General features: G+C 36.0%; 3 protein-coding genes across 5 annotated transcripts in view; 2 read left to right on the forward strand and 1 right to left on the reverse strand.

The window, feature by feature from the left end:
• LOC578079 overlaps positions 1-4549 on the forward strand; it is a 45875-nt gene extending 41326 nt beyond the window's left edge. For 2 of the 3 annotated variants that reach the window (XM_030974938.1, XM_030974939.1), the window contains 4 exons: positions 259-438; positions 1034-1149; positions 1550-1730; positions 4085-4549. In XM_030974938.1, the coding sequence (XP_030830798.1) occupies positions 259-438; positions 1034-1149; positions 1550-1730; positions 4085-4348 (741 nt within the window). In that variant the 3' untranslated portion in view covers positions 4349-4549. The remainder of the gene's footprint in view (positions 1-258; positions 439-1033; positions 1150-1549; positions 1731-4084) is intronic. The other variant, XM_030974940.1, reaches the window with a different exon arrangement.
• Positions 4550-9590: 5041 nt separating this feature from the next.
• Positions 9591-12575, forward strand: LOC100891315 (E3 ubiquitin-protein ligase TRIM39). The gene is made up of 2 exons (XM_003725577.3): positions 9591-10035; positions 10767-12575. Exons 1-2 carry the CDS (start codon positions 9735-9737, stop codon positions 12386-12388), a joined length of 1923 nt encoding a protein of 640 aa, XP_003725625.1. The 5' UTR covers positions 9591-9734; the 3' UTR covers positions 12389-12575.
• A 2849-nt stretch (positions 12576-15424) lies between these two features.
• Positions 15425-21040, reverse strand: part of LOC578275 (DNA topoisomerase 2-alpha) — a 28977-nt gene continuing 23361 nt past the window's right edge. The window contains exons 30-33 of the mRNA XM_030973708.1: positions 19752-19859; positions 19226-19336; positions 18653-18747; positions 15425-18243 (exon numbers count right to left, since the gene is read on the reverse strand). Coding sequence (XP_030829568.1) covers positions 18055-18243; positions 18653-18747; positions 19226-19336; positions 19752-19859 — 503 coding nt within the window. The 3' untranslated portion in view covers positions 15425-18054. The remainder of the gene's footprint in view (positions 18244-18652; positions 18748-19225; positions 19337-19751; positions 19860-21040) is intronic.

A 21040-nucleotide genomic window follows, 5' to 3' on the forward strand; every position in this document is an offset into this window, starting at 1 on the left:
TTAAACAGTACCTTTCAAAATGGTGTTGATGTCTCATTTGATAATCAGACTTTATAGAAGCCGTCTGATGTAATTATAGTTGCTGTATTTTTGATGGTCTGAATGTGCTGATTTAGTATCATCAACATATTCCAGGGTGGATTGTTTGAAAATGACTGTAGCTCAAAGAAAAGACTGGAATATTTTCTTCCAGTTCAATAGCATTTTCCTATGAAGACAAGTATATTTGAGATCTGTTATACCCCTCTTTGATAACAGCCTCAGCAAGCTGCCCAAACGACCTTCACCTTCGTAACTCCTGACGGCATGCTGGTGACTCAGACCATCGTTCCTCTCGCTGCTACGGAGCAGGGCATCTCACCTCATGTACAGCCCATGCAACAACACCAACAACAAATGGCTGGAGTGCAACAACAACAGCAGCAGCAACAACCACAGGTAGGTACTTGGTGGTGGTACGAGACTCCAACATATCGTCCCTATTTTCACGAAGTGATGGTAGTGAATAAAAATCGCATACAATTTGCGTGCGGATTTTCCTCACTACCGTCACCTCGTGAAAATAGGAACGATATAACAAGAATTGCCCTGGGCTATTTTTTGTCAAAGATGTAGAATTAGAGTTTGGGTTCCATATTGGGTTTTAGTTAAGGTTAGGGTTTCATATAGTGTTTGGTCCTGTGTTGAACTTGGGAATTCGGTCAGTGTATGATATTTGACTGCAAAGCAATTGACACAAACAATGTGATGTGTGGATCGCCTCAACTTTTGGATGGGGAGGGAGTTTAAAATCAACTATAATGTGATTGTGAGATGTATACCGAGCGCAATCGATCCCTCTCAGCGTCACATCGTGCACTCACAGGAATTCCCTCCCTTTCACCATTACATACTGTTTGTATATCCATTTATTGAACCTGTTGATTTTATGTGTGAAAAACAATGAAATCATCATTATCTTCACTATTATTATGGCCATTTGGTAGTATTACCTATCCATACTATTTTTTTCATAATGTATGATTACATTCAGGTTACAGAGTCTATCCCTTCACCCCCTGCGAAACCAAAGACTGCCAAGCTTCCTGCTAACTGGAAGACAGCCCAGGACGCAGAAGGAAAAGTCTATTACTACCACTCTGTTACAAGGTAATGTAGATTAGCCTCTTGGCTATTTATTCAATCGTTGTAGAATGTATCGTTGAACTGATATTGATCAGTGTTATCTGAGTGCTCTTTCCACTTGATACAAAGCACATTGCAATGGGGGTGGGGGGGGGGGGGGGTAAGTATTGGAGCTCTTGGGCAAGTCCAGTCAGTGATACCCCATATATTACTGACCATATCTAAGATTTTAATTTCTGATTCCTGCATGAATTTAACGGCCATACCAGAGTTCAGATGAGACCAAATATGAAGTGAAATAACAGATTTGATATTGTGTTTATGTTCAGAACTTGTCAATACTTAAGCAATGTATGGGATACTAATGATCATACATCTTGGACTTCCCTTATGATGTGATTTCATTTGTTTATCCTCTGTACAGACAAACCCAGTGGGAGTTGCCCTCTTGGGACGAGGATGAAGATGATATGTATGATGACGAGACAGGTGGAGAATCTAACACACCTACATACGATGAGAAGGGTAGACCGAAAACCACTACTGCTCTTGCTGATACTTCCTCTGAAGCTGCCAAGAGGCTCAAGGAGGCATTCAGATCAAGGGTAAGCAATGTTTGTAGGATGATATCCTGGAATGAATGTCCTGGGGGTGTTTCACAAAGATCCTAAGTCGAACTTTACTCTAAGTTGGACTTAACAATTATGGAAAGCTGTTAGCATCTATGAAATATTTTTGTAAAAGTTATTTTAAAAGGCATTAAATGTTGATTCAAATCATTCATATTTTCTATTATCAAGGAGATTTAGTGTTCTTGATGTGGAATTTATGAAAAGTCTAAAATACTTTGATTTTTGCTTTTGAATATATTTTAAAGTTGATACTCTAAGCAAATAAATGTCCCTTAATTTGTTACCTACGGCAAGTATATGTTATTTTTAAGTTTTTCAATTACTTAGTATATCACAAAAAAAATTCCGTCTACTCGAAATCCTCAATTGAAATGTCTAAAATATCCGCCTCTCTTTGCATAGAAAATCAGTCACGACGCTGGTCTACTATTTATGACCTCACGTCCGGGAGAGAGTATATTCACGTACCCGGATGTTCCATAGCAAACATGTGCAGAGTGATACGATTTTCTGCATATTTTTGTTTCAAAGGCTGAAAAGTCTAATAAATCATAATTCTATGTACAATTCTTTACCTTCCCCTAGTACTTCATAGTATTAATATCAATTCCCCTTTTAAAAATTATGACATATACATGCCAACGATGTGCTATTAGTCGATATTTTCACCACGTAATTTTTGTTTTGGTGTTGAAATCGGCCCAGGCACGGAGTGAACAGTAGCTGTCTATACCCATGCACAGTTCATTACCATACACTACAGCGATCTCCCGATGGTTTCTTCTTCCTTTTTCCCATGTCTTTCGCCTTCCTTGGCCCTGAACATCCTTCATCTACCAATTATGACACCGGTAGTCAGGAGCAAGTCTTTGTTAGTTGTTTTTCTTAGCTGGCAACGTCGCTTTCATTCTCTTGCAATTGCCGATAAACATATAACTAGCGCACGTACGTTCCATCACAAGCAAGCAGCGCCTAGAGCAGCGGCTTGGTCTTACCTCCCGTTTCCGCTCGCTCCACGAACGTTCGTGCAAGAGCCGCATCACTCGCCAAAATATTATAGAGGAAGCGCGCTTGCATGATCTCGTTCAAGTTTGATATTTTACAACATAAAATGTTTAACTGGTACTGTATCCTTTTTTGAGGCAGTCACACACATCTATGATAAGTACTATCATAGTTCTAGACCTATTCTTTTTACAAAACTGCTCATGTTCATCTGATGACAATATAATGCATCCGCCTATTCATAAGTGCACGATTTAACTTTAATTCCTAAGCAGTAAACTCGTCTTAAATCTCTACCAAATAGGTGAATATGAGGATATAAAAAGAAATCAGCGACTGGAAAATGTTGCTTCGTTATTCTTCATTCAAATGAAAACAGAAAATCCATCAAATATACTCCTTAACAACAACAAATCTAAGCTCTGACAGGATAGCATTTACGTAGGGATATCACTGCCATTCACTCTCACTGAGCCCATGACTCCCGTTCGTGACGTCACGGATAAAGGCCCGACTCTACGTGCACTTCCGGGTTTCAGACTTAGATATGTTGGTAGAGTTTACTCGAATAAATTCATTATTCTAAACTTGTTTTGTCGGGTGGACACCATTTGGTGTTATTATGGGGGTTAAAAGCTTTCTATTTATGTAATTATCTCAGTATTTGGGATTGTCTTAGAGTATCAACTTTAAGGCTACAAATGACTCTTCATAATGTTCAAGTCCAACTTAGAGTTAAGTTTGACTTGGGATCTTTGTGAAACACCCCCCTATTGCTCCAAGTTTGATAAAATTGAAATTTATAATCTTGCAATGATAGGGTTCCTGAACATTGAGTTCTATTTAACTTTTTGTACAATAAACACGTCACATAACAGTTGTATACTTTTTGTCAGCATATGCACACTCATAACTTAGGACAGTTATCAAGTAATGATATATTCTTTTTCTCGTTCAATCTCATAATGGCGTTCCTTCTCCTATTCTATCTCTCTCTTCCTCTATCTCTTTGTCTGTCTCTGTCTCTGTCTCTCTCTCTATAACTACCTTTTGGATGTTTATAACATTCTTATTACCAGAATATCTATATCATTCTCTAAAGTTAATAATATAGATTTATGAACAGGGGATGTCTAATGCTAGTTTACTTTGTTTTCATAGAGGGAAGAATGGAAAATACAAGAAAGGAAGAAAGAAAGAAAGAAAACATGAATATCCCTGAAATTTATGTATCTGTCATGGACTTTCATCTTATTTTGACCTGTTCATATTTATGTCATTCACTTGTACTTCCTTGTTCTCCATTACTTACCCTGTCATAGATGTCCCATCATGTTGTTGGCTATCTCAACGCCTACCGCAAACCAGACTGTAAGCTGGGCCGCATCACCAACACGGAAGACTTCAAGCATCTGGCTAGGAAGCTAACCCACGGCATCATGGCCAAGGAGCTGAAGCACTGCCGAAACATCGAGGATCTAGAGGTCAACGAGAATGTCAAACATAAAGCCAAAGAATACATCAGGAAGTACATGGGACGCTATGGGAAGCTCTACAAGAAAGATCCAGCCGACACTGATATTTGATGAAGCATACACTGGTCCACTGTCTTGAATATGTGTGAAGAAAAGGAAAAACTCCATTCCCATCCAAGTTAGGAAGGGGGAGGGGAGGAGTGTTCAGTGTTCTCCTATAGGCAGCATGAGGTGTTTGATTAATCCTGCAGAGCAGTAAAAGATCTTACTGCCGAAGACCACGCTGTAAGTGTTTGTATATCGACGTGTAGGTTTGTCCGACCCAACCAAATGCAATTCCTAGATATATTTGCTAGAACCCCTTATACTGCTTCTGAAGAGTACAGTCAATGTGATGGTATGGCAAGTTCCTCCGAAAAAATAACTTAGAAGAGTGAAGTGCGAATTGGCACACTGTTGTACGACTCAGTGAGAAGCTTTCTATGGAAGAATATCCACCTGTTTGAGGTGAAGAAATCTTGTCTTGTAATGTCCCAGGTAAGGCTACAAATTATTGGAGAAGCAACAAAACTTTGTGACAGTATGAGAAATTGATGGTAAATGACAAACACTTACAAGTGGCAGTTATAATGAATCCAGTTTGAACCCACTATTAATGATAATATTTCGTTCTTATATAGCGCATTTCAGGACCACAGGCCCTCTCAAAACGCTTTACAGATATGTATTACCCCGGTCATACACACAATGTATGCACATTCTCCACTCTCCGGGGATCATTACAGCCAGGCGTCATTTTTATGAGCGCACACTTGCTCATCTTACCACATTAACTTTCGCATCCTACCGGGTACCCACCCATTTAACACCTGGGTTGAGAGTGGCAAATGTAGATCAATGTCTTGCCAAAGGATATTAGTGCTGCGGCAGGACTTGAACCGCGGACCTTGTGATCCACAGTCCGGTGACATATCCACTCGACCATGACACCTCTACTCTATTGGTTTGCATATTGTCAATACTACCTTTTCGTGCTAGATCCCAAAGAGTTAATTCCAGGAAAATTCAGGCCCCCTCTTATAGATATAAGAGTAAGGTGTTGCACAGTTGTTCCAATCTCAGGTGAAGATATCTAGTATTTTAACCCGTTACAGAAAAAATTGCCAACATATGATGATTCTATTTGTGTTTGAATTCCATTGTACTAAATTGTGTAAAATACAAATTTCTTGATTTAGTGTCTTTGAATTTTGATTATTGTCAGATTCAAATTGAAATAATGTATGTATAATTGAGATTCCATTTAACTAGTGCCAAAAATGTTGTCATGGTTACTGCAGTGCATAAAAGGTATAGGATACAAGATATGTAATGTAATTTGGAACACAGGTGGAAGTAGTCTTCACACATGGTCTTCTGATATTATTTGTTGATTGTGGATAAACTATGCATTTATTTGATACTTGAACGTTTACACGATTGTACTTACTACTTACAGGAGTCTTAGTGTAAAAAAAAATGGTTGAAAGAGGCTTCTTCAAATCCTTCTTAGCTAATTTTGCTTCTTCAAACATGTGGCACAAATTTGGTTCTTGATTTTATTGTGCTCTTTTACGAGTATTCTTTCAATGACCCCTTATTTATAGTACTGTAAAATGAGTGGAAGTCATGGAGAAGTGTTTAAATGACCCTTCCTCTTCCAGTCGAGTACCAGCCTCTTGAATAGAGTATCTTAGTACTTAATGACCCTGATTCAAGACGTTCTCAATCCAATGCTGTATTCACTTGAATTCAAGGCTTTACAGCCAGGTATAAACATAATGATTGTTATAGGGACAAGCCTTTTATTAACCGGGCGCCGGGCGATTTTTACCCTACGGTCCCTGACTTTTGGCGCCCGGTAAGACGGGGAAAATGAGTACCGGGCGCCGGTCATTTTTTATTTCTGGCGCCCGGTCTGGGAGAATTAACATTTTCTGTTTCATAAACTTCCACATGTCTAGCACTAAATGTTCACAAATGTGACAAAAACTTACTTGATACAAGTTAAACGTGGACTGAATGAACCCTAACAAATCATTATAATGAGAATCCTAATTAAAATCGCCCAGAAACAATTGCAGCACGAATACGAGCGGCCGCTATTTCCTACGCCTAGCGGAGAACGGAGCACACAATACAGGGGATGTACACCACTCAAAGACGAGCGCATTTCCCCAGCCCAGGCCATGCATACACAAATGACATCAGTCCTGTACTGCAGTACACACACAGTGTCAGTACAAGAAAGTCTCGATGTAACTTCCAAAAATCCATCCGAAAAGCCAAATTTTGCTGTCAAAAATGCAAAATCGGAGCCATATTTCCAAAGCTCACGGGGGTTAAGCTCAGTTTTAAGAAACAGTTTCATCAAAATAGCGCTAAAAATCAAGAAATCAGCGATTTTGTTACCAGTTTTTTTGCCTATCGCATGCCCTTCGAATGTAATGGTATCTTCAAAAAAGCAAATGAAAATCAAAACACCGGCTCTGCTGATGCATTGACTTTATGTACAAAGTTGATTGCAACTCCAGACTTGCCTTGATTCAGCGGCCCTCGTACTCATTGACTAAAATTCTGTGATGTTTTGAATAATGGACTTTTCTGATAAAATAGATAAATATATTTAACAAATCTTTTTTTTTTAATTTTCTAATTATTATTATATTATTATTATTAATATTTTTTTTTATTTTTTTTTTAAAGTGACAGGTCGGTCGTTCTCAATGATTAAATGTGTTTTTATTCAAAGAAACATGAATGCAATAGCATTTTATAGGGAAAATAACAAAAACGTAAAACAGGCATAATCTTTTTTTTTCACCTAAAATATGTTTTTTCAAGCTGAATAATATGTTTTTTTGAAAGCGACAGGTTGGAAGCTCTGCATTGTCATTATAGATCTGGTTTTTCTTAAATATTTTTTTATAGAAATAATTTAATTCCCCCCTTCCCAACATTTTTAAATTTTTGACATTTAACGGCATGAAAATAGTATTAAACATGAACTACAACAACTACAAATGACAGATTTATCTAAGGTATGAGTGATTTAATATTAGAGTGCTCAAAATTTAAACTAGAAATTAAACTACCGTATGTATAAATAAAAGGTAACGTTTAACAAATAATTTAAAAGAAAACGGTACATATTTTCATCAATTTTGGAAACGGCTCCTGGTCCTGGAAAACGGCTCCCGGTTCTCTAAAAAAAATAAGGACCGGGAGCCGCTTTTTCAGATATTTGGCTCCCGGTCTGCGTTGACTTAATAAAAGGCTTGTATAGGGACTAATAGAGATGAATTATTCTCTTTCCTTGAGCTAATATTACACATACACAATGTTTGTGTGGATGTGACTGATCTATAGAACATAATGATGTCATGAAAGATAAAAAGATGTAATCATATCCAGTGTTAAATTGCTGAAGACATCTGTATGAGAGAGAAGAGCCAGAGGTTGAAATCATGTTTGGAAAGAAAAGCAGAGTACTAAATTCTATTACAAAATGTAAATGCAGACAGCTCATTTTATTAGACCTTGAACAGGGTTTGACCATTACATAGTTAACCCAGACCACTACTGAAATGATGAGAAAATTATGCTTTCTTAAACCTATCCACCCTTTCCAAACTTTCCTTAAACACCTATTGTGCTGCCAACCAAATGTTTTGGAATACAAGCACGACCTTCTATAGATATTTTAATATACAGTACTTCCAAAAGATGCTGTAATTATTATAAGATCAAGATTCCTATAAAACATGGCCCTGTTGTTTTACCACCTTTTATATTTCTACTGATGGGGATGTCTAGCCCATCTTGTATATTTGTGTCGCACTTCTTATGAACTTTGATAACGGTAGTCCCGTGCTGTGTGTGAAACGTACTGTGTGAGAACTCAGATTATGCTGTGCTGCACAGTTAACCAATGTTTTAGTGAGATTTATGATGAAATTGATCTTATCCTTGTTTGAGATGAAACAGAAGAGGCGACTACGGTTGACTTATGCAAATCTTGTAAATAATGACAGCAGATTTGCGCTGGAGTAAAGGTATAAGAGAAGCGATATATTGTTGCCAATCCTCCTTAGTTCTTGTTGTCTATTTGAGTCTATTTGAGATTGAAGTGTGGCTGTTATAGTTGCACACTAGGTTAAGATGTTTTTATATTGTTTATAATATTGAATGTACAAGAGAGACTAAGATCAGATGAAATTCTCTCGATGTCATAAAAAATGAAAATAAACTCTATCAAATTGTTAACTGATCTTTTATGTTGCTTTCTATCTTATTCACTATATGAAGGTGTGTAGAAAGATGTGATGTTGGAGAAAAGAATAAGAGATGAGCATGAGAAAAGCAAGCGATATGAGAACTTGGAAAGGAAGTTGAAGTCTAGTAGAAATACTCCCCAGATAATGGAGATGATGCACTCCTATTACATATTGAGTGCCTCATAAATCCAGATTGGGAGATGTTCCATTATCTGTTGAGAATAAAGGTGCAAACATGTATCAGGAGGGCTGAGAGAGTGGTCAAAATGTTATCTTTGATTAAAGCAAACGAATTGGGATCAATCAAAAGTTCAAAAAGCACACACACAAACAAAAGAGAGCTAAGATTTAAGTGTGAATCGATCTGTTTTAAAACTTATCTTTACTAAAGATCTGGAATGCACACAGTCTTTTCACCTGCAACATAATTGTTGCACCCACGATAATGTGGTTGAAAAAATAACGGAGACAACTTACGGGATAGTGAATTCTTACCTCTGTTCACCGTCTGTTGAAATCGCTTTCTAACCTGCAAAAACCTGAGGATGTATTTTGTTTTTCGAACTTTTTCCAGGCAACCTCGCGGCCGCGATTTTATTTCAAGAGAAAATTCCATTCCCACACACAATTTATACAAGTGTCTTTAAAAAAAAAAATCAAATTATTATCTTTAAACTCACATCTCCCTGCTTTGAAGAAACAACAATTAACATAAGGATGCATGCTGTAGCTAGATTTTGAGTCGGCAGGAAAGCAACTACTATGCTCAATTTATAATCGTTCATTATTATTGTCGCACTCACCCATCCATCCGTATTCATTCTACTTGTAAACAATAGGATTGTTCAAGTCGGTATGATAAATTTAGCGAATGTATCAAATTATAATAATTGGATATAACTTTTTTTGAACTTTCAATGATACCAAATTATTAAAAAAAAAAAGATTGATATACTTTTGCATGCAATTCAATCATAAATATGTCTCGAAATTTTCGATGGATAAATTATGTTAGGTACATGAAAACTGGAATAAAGCCTATAAGTAAACGAAAGTGAACAATCGAACGAACAAACGTGTTTGTCATAAGACTACATGCTCGTGTGTACACAGCTACTGCTGCATGTTGTTGCCGTCTTGGAACATTTTCCCTGGAAAGAAAAGAAAAGGGAAAATTCACCATGGCTTTGGCAGCTCCTTTCGATGTGATAGACTCACTGAACAAAGAATTTGAATGCTCCGTGTGCATGGACAGGCTTCGAAATGCAAGATGTCTCTTTTGCCAGCACACATTTTGCTTCGACTGCTTGGAAAGTTGCGTGCAGTCGGGCCGCGAAGCAGCGAGCGTGATCACTTGCCCTGTGTGCCGAGTAGTGACCCGTCTACCTCGGGAAGGAGTGGCGGGACTGAAGGGCAATGCGCTCATCAACAGTGTCCTAGGAAAACTGGAAGAGTGGGACAAAACCAAGAATCATGGCCCAAGTAAATAACTGCTGTTTATTAATTTCTAAATCAGAAAAATTATCTAGGCCATTTAGTGGCAGCATTGCATTGGTCACATGCATTCCCCTTTTCCCAATTTTTCACTGGAATAAATAAACTACCCATATTTCTTCTCAACCAGCAATCTCTTAATACTTTACAAAAATATCTAAAAAGTAAAAACTCAGCTCTTCTGTTGATAACATTGTTGTAAATCTCATGATCATGTATACAATATGGACATTTTACTATTTAAATACATTATTATTGATAATTCCAAGGAGAAATGATTCGTTCAGTCATTCAAATTTGAAGCAGAATAGATATTTTTTTACTGAACAATATGATCTAAAAATATGATATAAACCGATTTCAACATAATAATGTTATCCCATTTACATTTTACAGTCTACAATGTTAAATAATTAAATGCAGCGATTTTGAATCATTTGTATACATTTATGTAAACAAATTAGTATTAAAAAAGAGCAACATTTCTTAAAACATGAATTTTCGAAATTGTTTTGATTTTTATTATTAATAGCTCAAGATTGCAGTTTTCATATACTCAAATCAGAAGAAAAAACTTCTTCAACATAAAAAAAAAAAAAGATCTGAAGAAAAATGGCTAAAAAGCTCGGGATTTTCGTCTAGTATCTTTTTAAAAAAAGAATGGGGACCATGCAATCGAAGTACCAATCAGAATTGTCATTCTCTCAATATTTTGTCAGATTCTAAAGGAGATTCTAAGGGGCAAGGATCCAAGCCATGCGAATCTTGTAAGAAGCCCCGGACGGATGCCAAGTACTTTTGCCATGACTGCAAGAAGCATCTCTGCCTGGAGTGTGTTCAGGGTCGGAAGCATCATTCCCATCAAAAAACTGTGTCTGGACCTGATGCTGATCAGAACTGTAAAGTACATTGCTGGGTTCCTGCCAAGTTATTCTGCGTTGAGTGTGTTAAGCTGTGCTGTCATCTTTGCAACCATCGTGCAAACACCATAATTCCTTTGCAGAGGAAGGCATCTACTGTCCGAACCCTGATGCAGGGGCTAGTCGACCAATGCAGCAATAAGAGCATTGGAATTCAGACGACTCACCATAAAGTCAACATGAATAGAGAGAATACTGTGGATATTCTCCAGAAACTGATTGTGGAGATCCGTCAAAAAGCAGAGAAGGTGATTTCGAAGGTAAAGGGTAAAGAAGAGGAGCTTATGCAGTATCTTGAAGGGGTTATGAGAGAGGTGGAGGAAGATATGGAAGAAAAACAGAACAAGTGTTCCAATCTGGAGGATGGACTACAAGCCGCCGTGACAGAATGGCAAACTCTGCAGGAATCCTCTAGTGATGCAGAGATGGTGAGGAAACATGGAAGTATAGAGAAGAAGATGAAGGATCTCCTGAAGGCCAGAGATGTGACTCCTAGCTCGTCGCTCATCATAGCCTTGAAGAATCCTGGCTTGCAGTTCATCCCAGGCAAGCTATACCTAGAGGCATCATGCAGTGGCAGTGAGCTTGGAGAATTGGAAGTGAGACCATACTGGGAACTTTCCCACAGTGTTGATGCCACGTATGATTCTGTATCGCAGCTGATGTACATGAAGGATGGCACACTGCTTATTGCCGATACTTGGAATGGAATCGATGCTGTCTCTCCTCATCACTCTTCAGACATCACCACCCTTGTGGCTGGTACAATCGTTCGAGACTTGACTGTGCTTGCTGGCAGCACCATAGTGTACCAGAATAATGAAAAGGAAATCTTCAAAATTGTAGACAACTCAAGCAACATAATGCATGGATTTGGTGGCAAGTGGGTCTCTGTTACTTGTTGCCCAAGTGAAGGGCAAGACCTGATAGTGGTAGCTGACCAGAATTTCCATGATCAAGACATCTCGTTCATGGACACCGAAGGCAACCTGGTGAATACTCTTGCCACGTCCTACATCAGCGGTGTTCGCTACCTGCGATTTGATAAGAGTCAGAATGCCATCTTCATTAACCCTGATCGAAGGGGTGTACGCTGTCAGAGGCTACGTTCTGATGGAGTCCAAAAGTTTGTAATCGCAGAGGAAAACACCCTCTATCTGGCCGTGGCATGTCACCAAAGTGACTTTCTGTATGTTGCCTCTCAAAAGGCTTCTGTCCCAAATGTTGTCATGATCAAGAAGCATTCTCTTGAGGACGGAGGTCTACTCCAGACACTGCAAGCCAACCTGCAAGTCCCGAACTCTTTCCGTATGGTGATGGCTAACTGGAAAGACAAGGTCCTTGCATATGTGGAAGGAAGCCAAGTTGTTATAATTGTGGCTGAAACAGATGCTAATGCATCTACAGTTCTGCAGCTCTAATGCAGACCTTTTTGTATACCAGGTGTTAGGAACTGTTTATATCTGATTTCTTTAAAGTGCCTCATATTTTCAGTTATCAGTCTGTAAGTATTTTAAATTTCCAAAAATTACAATTAAGGGCAATTCCACGGTAACGGAAGGACACTCAGACAAGATTTTTGAACTTCAGGTTCATACTAAAAGAAATGTTTTATTAGTATGTATTAAACTATGGGGAACAAAATGTGTTTCAGTCAAGTGGAAAGCTTCATCAACTTCACAAAGTTTGGATAAACACTAATAAACACTAATGGAAAAACCATGTCCATTTTTATGTCCTTCCGTTACCGAGATAATTAATATGCACATTCTTAAACTTCTTAACTATAATGACAATTTTTTTGGGGAGAATTAAAGGCACTTATATAGGTATTATATCTGTACTGTTTCACATCTTATACTAATAAAACAGTTTATTTAGTATGAACCTGAAGTTCAAAAATCTTGTCTGAGTGTCCTTCCGTTACCGTGGAATTGCCCTTAAGCATCTTTTGTTGTCAATATTTAATTCATCAATTATTGGGAAATATCAAGACATTTTTTTTTTTTTAAATAAATATTATGCAAATTGCACATGATTTGAACCTGTCTTGTGTGGAGATAATCAACGATGATACGAATCAATTATAAATGCAACATGATTTTATAAGGTGGATGTACATGTGTACCGGTAATGTAGGTCATTGTTGTCTTTGACCATGGTCGTAGATGTGTTACAAAATATCCCTTATTCCCCAAGTTGAACTAGATAGATGAAGATAAACATTATTAATGTCAAGTGATGGCTTTAAACATTTGTATTGATGGAGAAATATACAAGATGGATATAGGTTAGTGAAGCGGGTAATGTATTGACATCGTGGTCTCTTAAAATCAAGTTAGTGCCATTGAAAGTATATTCATCATCTGTCCAAATAGTCTTTGAAAGCAGTCTATGTCATATTGTACGATTACAATAATCATTCAGACATTTTCAGAGAGGCACCAAAACTAGCAAGAATCTTGTGATTAGGTTTTTCCTTAAATGGTATTGAAGTAGTGAAAATATATCTGTAAATGTTTTAGTCCTTTATCTTCCAGTGATGTATTCAAGTCTACAAGTTTTGAGTCTGGAATTACAAAAAGCTATCATTTGAAATTTGTTTTTCATTCCTCTGTACAATGTTCATTTAGTAGTACATTTTTAAGACTTCAGTGTTGGTGTTGCCTGTTATTTCAAAATACTGCAGGAAGTTGTAATGACTTTGATAATTACTGTCTTTTTATTTGTTGTGGATACTTTCTGCAAAGAACCATTCCAACATGAAATCATAAGAATGAAGGAAACGTTTCAAAAAAGGAAAGATTATGAGGAAAGCTTGTACAGAATTTGGGATATTTAGAAATAAAAAGACATTTAAAAGTATTCATTTTTTTTCTTTGTGTAATTCTACATACATGTTACAATATGTACTCTATTTTTGCCAGGTTTATGTTTTTTTTTTGTCAATGTGCTCAGGTGAAGTCTAGTATTTTGTAATTTTTGTTTATAAATTTTCAATGTTTTCCTTTCTGTCAAGTGTCCGTTGTCCTGAACCATGTCATTTATATTTTTATAGTTCCCATACATTGTCTGTAACTTGAAGATAGATATTTATGTTTACCTCATGACTTTAACATAATTATGCTTTTGTTTGAAGAACAGTCTAGCTTGTTCCATGGTAGTACTACTTAACTATTTCTATCCAACTACATGTACAAACATAATGAGAGGTTGGTACAGACCGTACAGTACTTGGCTGAAACTGATTCATTTGAAAGTCTCGTCTTATGTAGTTATAGTCTATTTTCATTTGGTGAACAACTCGTAATAATGTGGCTTTAAAAGAAAGAACTTTTTGTTCTTCATATTGAAAGTTGTTTGATAATAAAACCAAACATTTTCTACAAACAGACTTTGTTTTGCGTCCATTTATTACAGTTATGAATTTGTACATTGATTCTATTGATCCTAATGTTATGTATTGGTAAGTCTACAACCCCCTCAGTAATAGTATATATCACTCAGTATGCCCCAATACAGATAAGACCCACCCTGAGATATACCAGACTCCCCCTTCCAGAACATTTGTTTAATAAATAATCCCAGCCAAATAACCCCCAAATTGTATACATTTGATAAGAACCCCAAACCTCCGAAACAAAAGACTTCCTGTCTCCCTCCCAATAATTAAAGCCCCCTTTGTTTGATAAGACCCTTTCCCAGAACAGATTACATGTGTTACCGAGATGACCGTGAGAATGAACTTGGGAATATAATGTGTGTGCATCCCTCATGAGAGGAACAGAAGAGTTCAGACCATATCACCAAGCTATCAACTATACTTTAGTTGCTTTACATCTTGTAAATATACTTGTGAATCTGGACTATTTGACTCATCGTTTTTAGAGTTATAATAAATTATACTCTTGTATTACCCTTCAAATACCTTGCAATTATTACCTTGCAATATTACAATAACTATTAAGACACCGATCCCAAACACGACACTAATATATTAAACACACACTAACACTTCACATCTTTAAATGGCATAAGGAAGTCAGGCAATTTGAAAGATAAAAGTTTGTGTTATGGGTAAAAAGCAAGAAAGATACAGATTGTAAGATACAAAGAAATTGACAGAATAAAAGAAACCATAATTCAAAGTGGATAGCTTGGGATGAAGTATCACCTAATGTAATGTGCTTATACCTTGTCCGATTCTTCCTTTTGCACTCACTTTTTTTCTCTATCATATCCTCCCCTCTCTCTTTCTTTCACTCCTCTGTTGTTTCTTTCATATTTTTCCTCATTACATGTACTGTGCTAATTAAAAATTTCCTCCCAAATCAGTTGGCACATGCTCCTTTTTAGTCGACATTTGGCGTAAGTTTTGTTTGATTATCTTTGACTAAATTTCACAACCTGACCTTGATAATACCTTTACAAAGCAATGATCACACAACACAATACAGTCAATTTGAATGCAAAATCTTTGTTCATTTTCGAGATGTGTATAAATACATTGAAGGGGCAAAGATTCTTCCGATCTTTTGATGACTACATTCATACATCCACACATGTGCATTCACATATCGAGGGTTCAGTGACACAAAGACGTAACTCCATATTTTGCCAAAATGTTCAGAAAAGTGTGGGCTTTCCAGAAAACACAAAGACTTCCATCCAACACCCCATTGAAGTCGATGGCTAGTGAAACATAGACTTGACTCCTTAAGGCCCAAGTGCTCGGTGACACATAAACCACTTTTTCTAAAAATGGAGTTACATCTTTGTGTCACTGACCCTTCGATATGTAGCTTGCATGTAAAACATTTAAAAGTCTCATCTTTTCCGTGAAGATGTTGCTGATAAATAAAAGTTGGCCTTAGCAATCTCCACACATGTACATGTATATACATCTATACATACCAGTATACATATTGGAGCATCTAACAGACTGAACCATAAACGTGGTCTTGGGTTTTGCAGGAGCCGCAAAATCCTCGTGTACGTAGCATAACAGATTATTTACATATTCCACTTTCTTGTTTGTTTTGATAAAAGGGGCATATTTTTGATAAACCTTCAAAATTAACAATGCTACAGTTATTGGCCAATCTAAAAACATTGAATATTTGTTAAAATACAATTCTCGGAATAAAAGTGGAATTGAATACTTGTCACATTGTCACACTAATTCACAATGAAGAAGTTATAAAACTGCAGATATAAAAATATTGAAATCATCCTTTTCCTTGCCTTCTTGATTTTTTATTTTTTTATTATTTACAGCCCTTTTCTCAAAGTTACAGAGAAGACGATCATTTCTACAAATTTTCTAATTTACATTAAATACTGAAGAAGACAAGAGCATAGACCCACTGATAAACTTCCATCACAGAAGTGGACATTACATTAAAATATAATCATAATACATACATCCAGTTGATTCATTAAAATGTTTCGGCTACTAGTTGAATAAAATTATTGCCCTAGAGAACAGAAAAGAAATCAGGTGTTCAGGCAGATCTCTATTTGAAAATGTGATTACATTCAAACCTCCGATAATTACATGTACAAGGGGGCATATAGTCCTGAATTATTTGTTAAAAATATTTAGCAATTGAGATTGAAAATGAAAACAGTAAAATCTAATATGAAACACTACATCATAATTTATGACGTGAAAAGGAATGCAATTGCACAATTCAGATAAAAATATGACGGCGAGGATATTCGGAGTAGTATATAAATATTAAAATACATAAATAACAGCAAAACAGTATTCATTGTTTTTTGCAAATGGAGATTCTTAAAATAGAGAGTACCCCTGATCAATTTTTCAAATGTTAAAAATCTGAGTATTTCAATAAAAAGCCAATTGGGGATTTCATATTCATTAAAATGTCATACAAAAAGATCATTCCATCCAAGAGCTACATGTCTGATTCATGTAAAATGGGCAAGAAATGGTGGAATGCACACTGTGGACCCACTGTTTAGTAAAAATGCTTATATACAGCATAACGTCATATCACGATCAAATACTTTTTGACCCACATTGTACCTTTACAGTCATATTTACATATCTGTACAATATTTACATATTGGTAAAATGGTAATGGTGCTTGAAGAAACAAAATTATAAGATATAGATGAGCTAGGAATAAAAGAGAAAAGAAAGATGACAGAGAGAGAGAGAGGTAATGAGAGGTCACAGATGGAGAGAAACAATTTCCCATGATTGTACACATTCCTATTCTACATCACAAAATCATGGCAAAAATGATGGTAATGGCCTACTTACTGTTTGTGAAGAATGTGATTATGTTAACATAAACAATGAATAATTGAAAAGGACAATAACAAAATGGAAAAGACAATTGCTTTCAATATAAGTTTTCCATACTGTTCCCTAGAACGATCACTACAATTAATTGTAAATCTTGTCAATCTCTTCATGAAGAAATGTTGATTTCGCATCAGGACTGGCAACTTTCTTTTGAAGTTAGAATGGTATAATTTCTTTAAAAAATCCACTTTTATTAAACTCTGAACTTGATGTCAATCAAGAATTCAACTTAAATATCTAATTCTTGATCTGACTGTCTCCTTAACCATTAAAAAGCCTGGGAAAATATCCTAGTTGATTGTCGGTTTAATCACCTCCACACTTAAGGAAAGCCTCCAGCAGGATATGGAAGGTACATTAATAATGATAATCTGATATTCCTATCCATTTACATGAAATAAATTAATACTACCTATCATTAGGTATTATGCATCACTCTCCGTGTAAAAACAAACAAACATACATTCCTTGATGGGCTTTCAATAGATACAGTTGGGCACCTAGCCCTACCTGACTTGTCTCAATATCAGAATTCTTGTTCCTAATAATTCATTGCACTGAGTTTGAGCGAAACATTTCAGTAAATTGAAGTATCGAAGATATCATATGCATAAGAAGGACAAATAAAAAAAGATTAGGCAGCCTCAGCAACTAGAACGTCTTAAAAATATATAAAAAATCTCACATATGTCTTGTGAGCTTAAATCACATAAATCCATATGTGAATTGATGTAAGTCAAGGTAGTTGGACTAATCCTCACTTTCTGAGTCTGAGTATGTATACTTCATTGAGGCTTTGGATCGTCCAGTACCTCCTTTTGAAGTGTTAACGGTACCGTTTCCTGTCTTTTTCGTGCCGAATTTGACGTCGTCGCCTTTGTCTTCTTCATCAGAGCCGTACAGCCAGGAATGGGTCATCTTTAGTGCCTGATTTTTAGGCTGTAATCAGAAGCAAATCTTGAATAAATGGTTGGTCTACAGCCTTTCATGCAAAATTTAAAGGCTAACATACAGACAAAAAAAAAAATTATAACCTAGTGGAATCAACGGCCAACTCCGCCTACAACATAGTCAAAGTATAAAGTACACCGGCGTAAAACAAGTTATGTTAAATGCCTATTGCCTGTTTTACTAATGAAACAGCAGTTCTGTGAAACTAGGAATTTTAGCCACCTCGTTTGAATTACCTTTGAGTATGGTTTGAATATGTAGGTCTACTCGTTGCATAAAGTGCTTTCATGGTAGCCAAGTAAAATAAATATCTATAACAAGAATCAACAAAACATCTTGGAACTTGCAGGCAACGTTGCCCACAACAACAAGAAATCTATGCTTCAAGAGAACTCACCTCTGCTTTGGGAAGTTTCTTGGGTGGTGCTTTGGAGATTCCAAAATCATCATCAGAGTCAGAGTCAATATACTTGCTACTGGGCTTGGCAGAAGCTGTCAAAATTAAGAAGAAAATGCATAAGGCAATTGTTAAAGGTACTCGTTAAGGAGGCATTATTACTTCTTCTTTTTTTAAATCAAAAATTAAAAATAATGGATACTAGGCAAGAGACTTGAACAACAATGGAAAATGTTCACTATCTGTCCAAAATACAGATAAAGTTTATCTTTGATGTCATCAAATTTACTTCTTGTTTTTTATGAAATATATAACAAAAACAGACCTAAAATGTCATGTCTTGAATAGAAACAAAAATGAAAGACAAGATAGCTCTACATTAGTCAAAATAAGAATCCATTCCCCTCTCTTCTGTCAAACATACACTGCTAAGACCCATCAATAACATAGTGGTCTCTATGTTCTACGTGTATAGTAATAGCAATACTTGTAGTAATAAAGGGTAAGTAACGAATGTATATATTAGCAATGCGCAGCTCCTAAGATTAATTAGAGAATGGTATAGGTCCTCACGTTTCTTAGCTGCATGCTTCTTCACACCAAAGTCCGAGTCTGAATCAGATTCCTTTTTCCTCTTGGGTGCGTTCATCTTCTTCAGGGCGTTGCTCATCGATGTCTTTGTTTCTGTTATGTAAGGAAATGGGCGAGTGTGAATATGCCATTCAAAAGCAAATAAAGGGAAGTAGAGCAAAGCCAATAACTAAAATGCTGAACAGTGTCTCACAAAACTGTCATAAGTCTATAGATGTGGGCATCCCATTTAAACACATGTTATGAAATAACCATGAATTTAAATGGATGTGAGCAAAATGTTTACATTAGTGAAAATTTATGAGATGTTGATTAGATGGCCATGAAAACATGTACTGTAAAATATCAATATTACATGCATGTAATAAGTATATTTTTATAACATTATAAAATTTAATTTATTAGCAGTTAATTTTAGAAAATGATTTTTCACTGACTACACTCTGTATAATAATTTAGACACAATGGTACAATTGTTGCTTCAATTGAAAAAATGAATTAAGTTTACCTTTTCTAGCTGCTTTAGGCTTGGGTGCAGGCTTTGCCTTGGCTTTGGTCTTTGGTACTGGAGAAGCATCTGAATCACTGTTGATTGAAATCTGGTCACTCGACTCATCTGGTGGAAAACAAGAAGACAGAAAACAAGAATTAAGGAATAGTACAGATGGCATAGATTTATCTTTAAAACAATTACTAACTTTGTCTAATGGGTTAGTTGATTTACCAAGTTAGTTCAGTTCAGTTCAGTTCAGTTCATTTATTTCAATCATAAAACCATAACATAATATATATACAAAAGTAACATGAAACAATCATAATCTTATAATAATGGAATTAAGAAATTGGAGACTAAAAAGGAAGTTTGAAAAACTTGTAAGTAAAATAGTCCCCTGACATAAATAATAAATAACGAGATTACATGGTTGTATACGTTACGACAATAATAACAATATATAAATAATATACTACACATTATAGATACACACACACACACACACACACACACGCGCACAAATGCATGGTACATTGCAAGAAAAAGAAAGAGTTAAGGGAAATAAGAAGAGACCAACTGTCTCTTCAATAGAACTTTAAAGGATGATATAGTTGTGCATAATGTTAGCTTATCAGTTAAATCATTCCAAATCCGGGGACCATTATGTCTAAAAGAGTAAAGCATTAACTGGGTAGAGACCTTTGGATAATGATATTTGATACAGGAACGAGTATTATACGAATGAACAGATTTATTAAGGATAAACATTTGACAAACTCTTTTAGGTACATAATTATTATAAACATTATACATCATAATAGCACTTTGAATTTTATGTATATCATAAATATTGAGTGTTCTTAAGCGAAAAAACAGGGGACGTGAATGAGCTTGATAATGGGAGTTTGTACAAATTCTTAAAGCTTTCTTTTGAAGTTTATGGAGAGGTTCTAGTTTAGTTGTTCCCACACCGGCCCAGGTGATATTACAGTAATGTAAGTGAGGCAAAATTAAACAATTATACAACATAAACAATACTTTTTCAGGCAGAAATACACGTAATTTACAAAGAACACCAATGTTTTTAGATATTTTGTTAGTTATATACAATCGATGATCCTGAAAAGATAAAGTATCATCCAAAAGGATACCAAGAAATTTAACAGAAGAGGACACGTTTAAATTTATATTGTTTATAAATATTTGTACATCATTAATGTTGCAAGGATTAGTTTTATTATGTTAGTCATCTAGAATAGGATAACTGTAAGCAACCTTTCACCTTTACTTAAAGTTGTGTCAGT

The sequence above is a fragment of the Strongylocentrotus purpuratus genome, unplaced genomic scaffold (assembly GCF_000002235.5).
Source record: "Strongylocentrotus purpuratus isolate Spur 01 unplaced genomic scaffold, Spur_5.0 spur5_scaffold_7, whole genome shotgun sequence".
Lineage (NCBI taxonomy): Eukaryota > Metazoa > Echinodermata > Echinoidea > Camarodonta > Strongylocentrotidae > Strongylocentrotus > Strongylocentrotus purpuratus.

Bases quoted from the DNA above. Each gene is read 5' to 3' on its own strand.
- LOC100891315 (XM_003725577.3), top strand. From the start codon at position 9,735: ATGGCTTTGGCAGCTCCTTTCGATGTGATAGACTCACTGAACAAAGAA. The intron at 10,036-10,766 runs GTAAATAACTGC...ATATTTTGTCAG, and splicing joins AACCAAGAATCATGGCCCAA to ATTCTAAAGGAGATTCTAAG.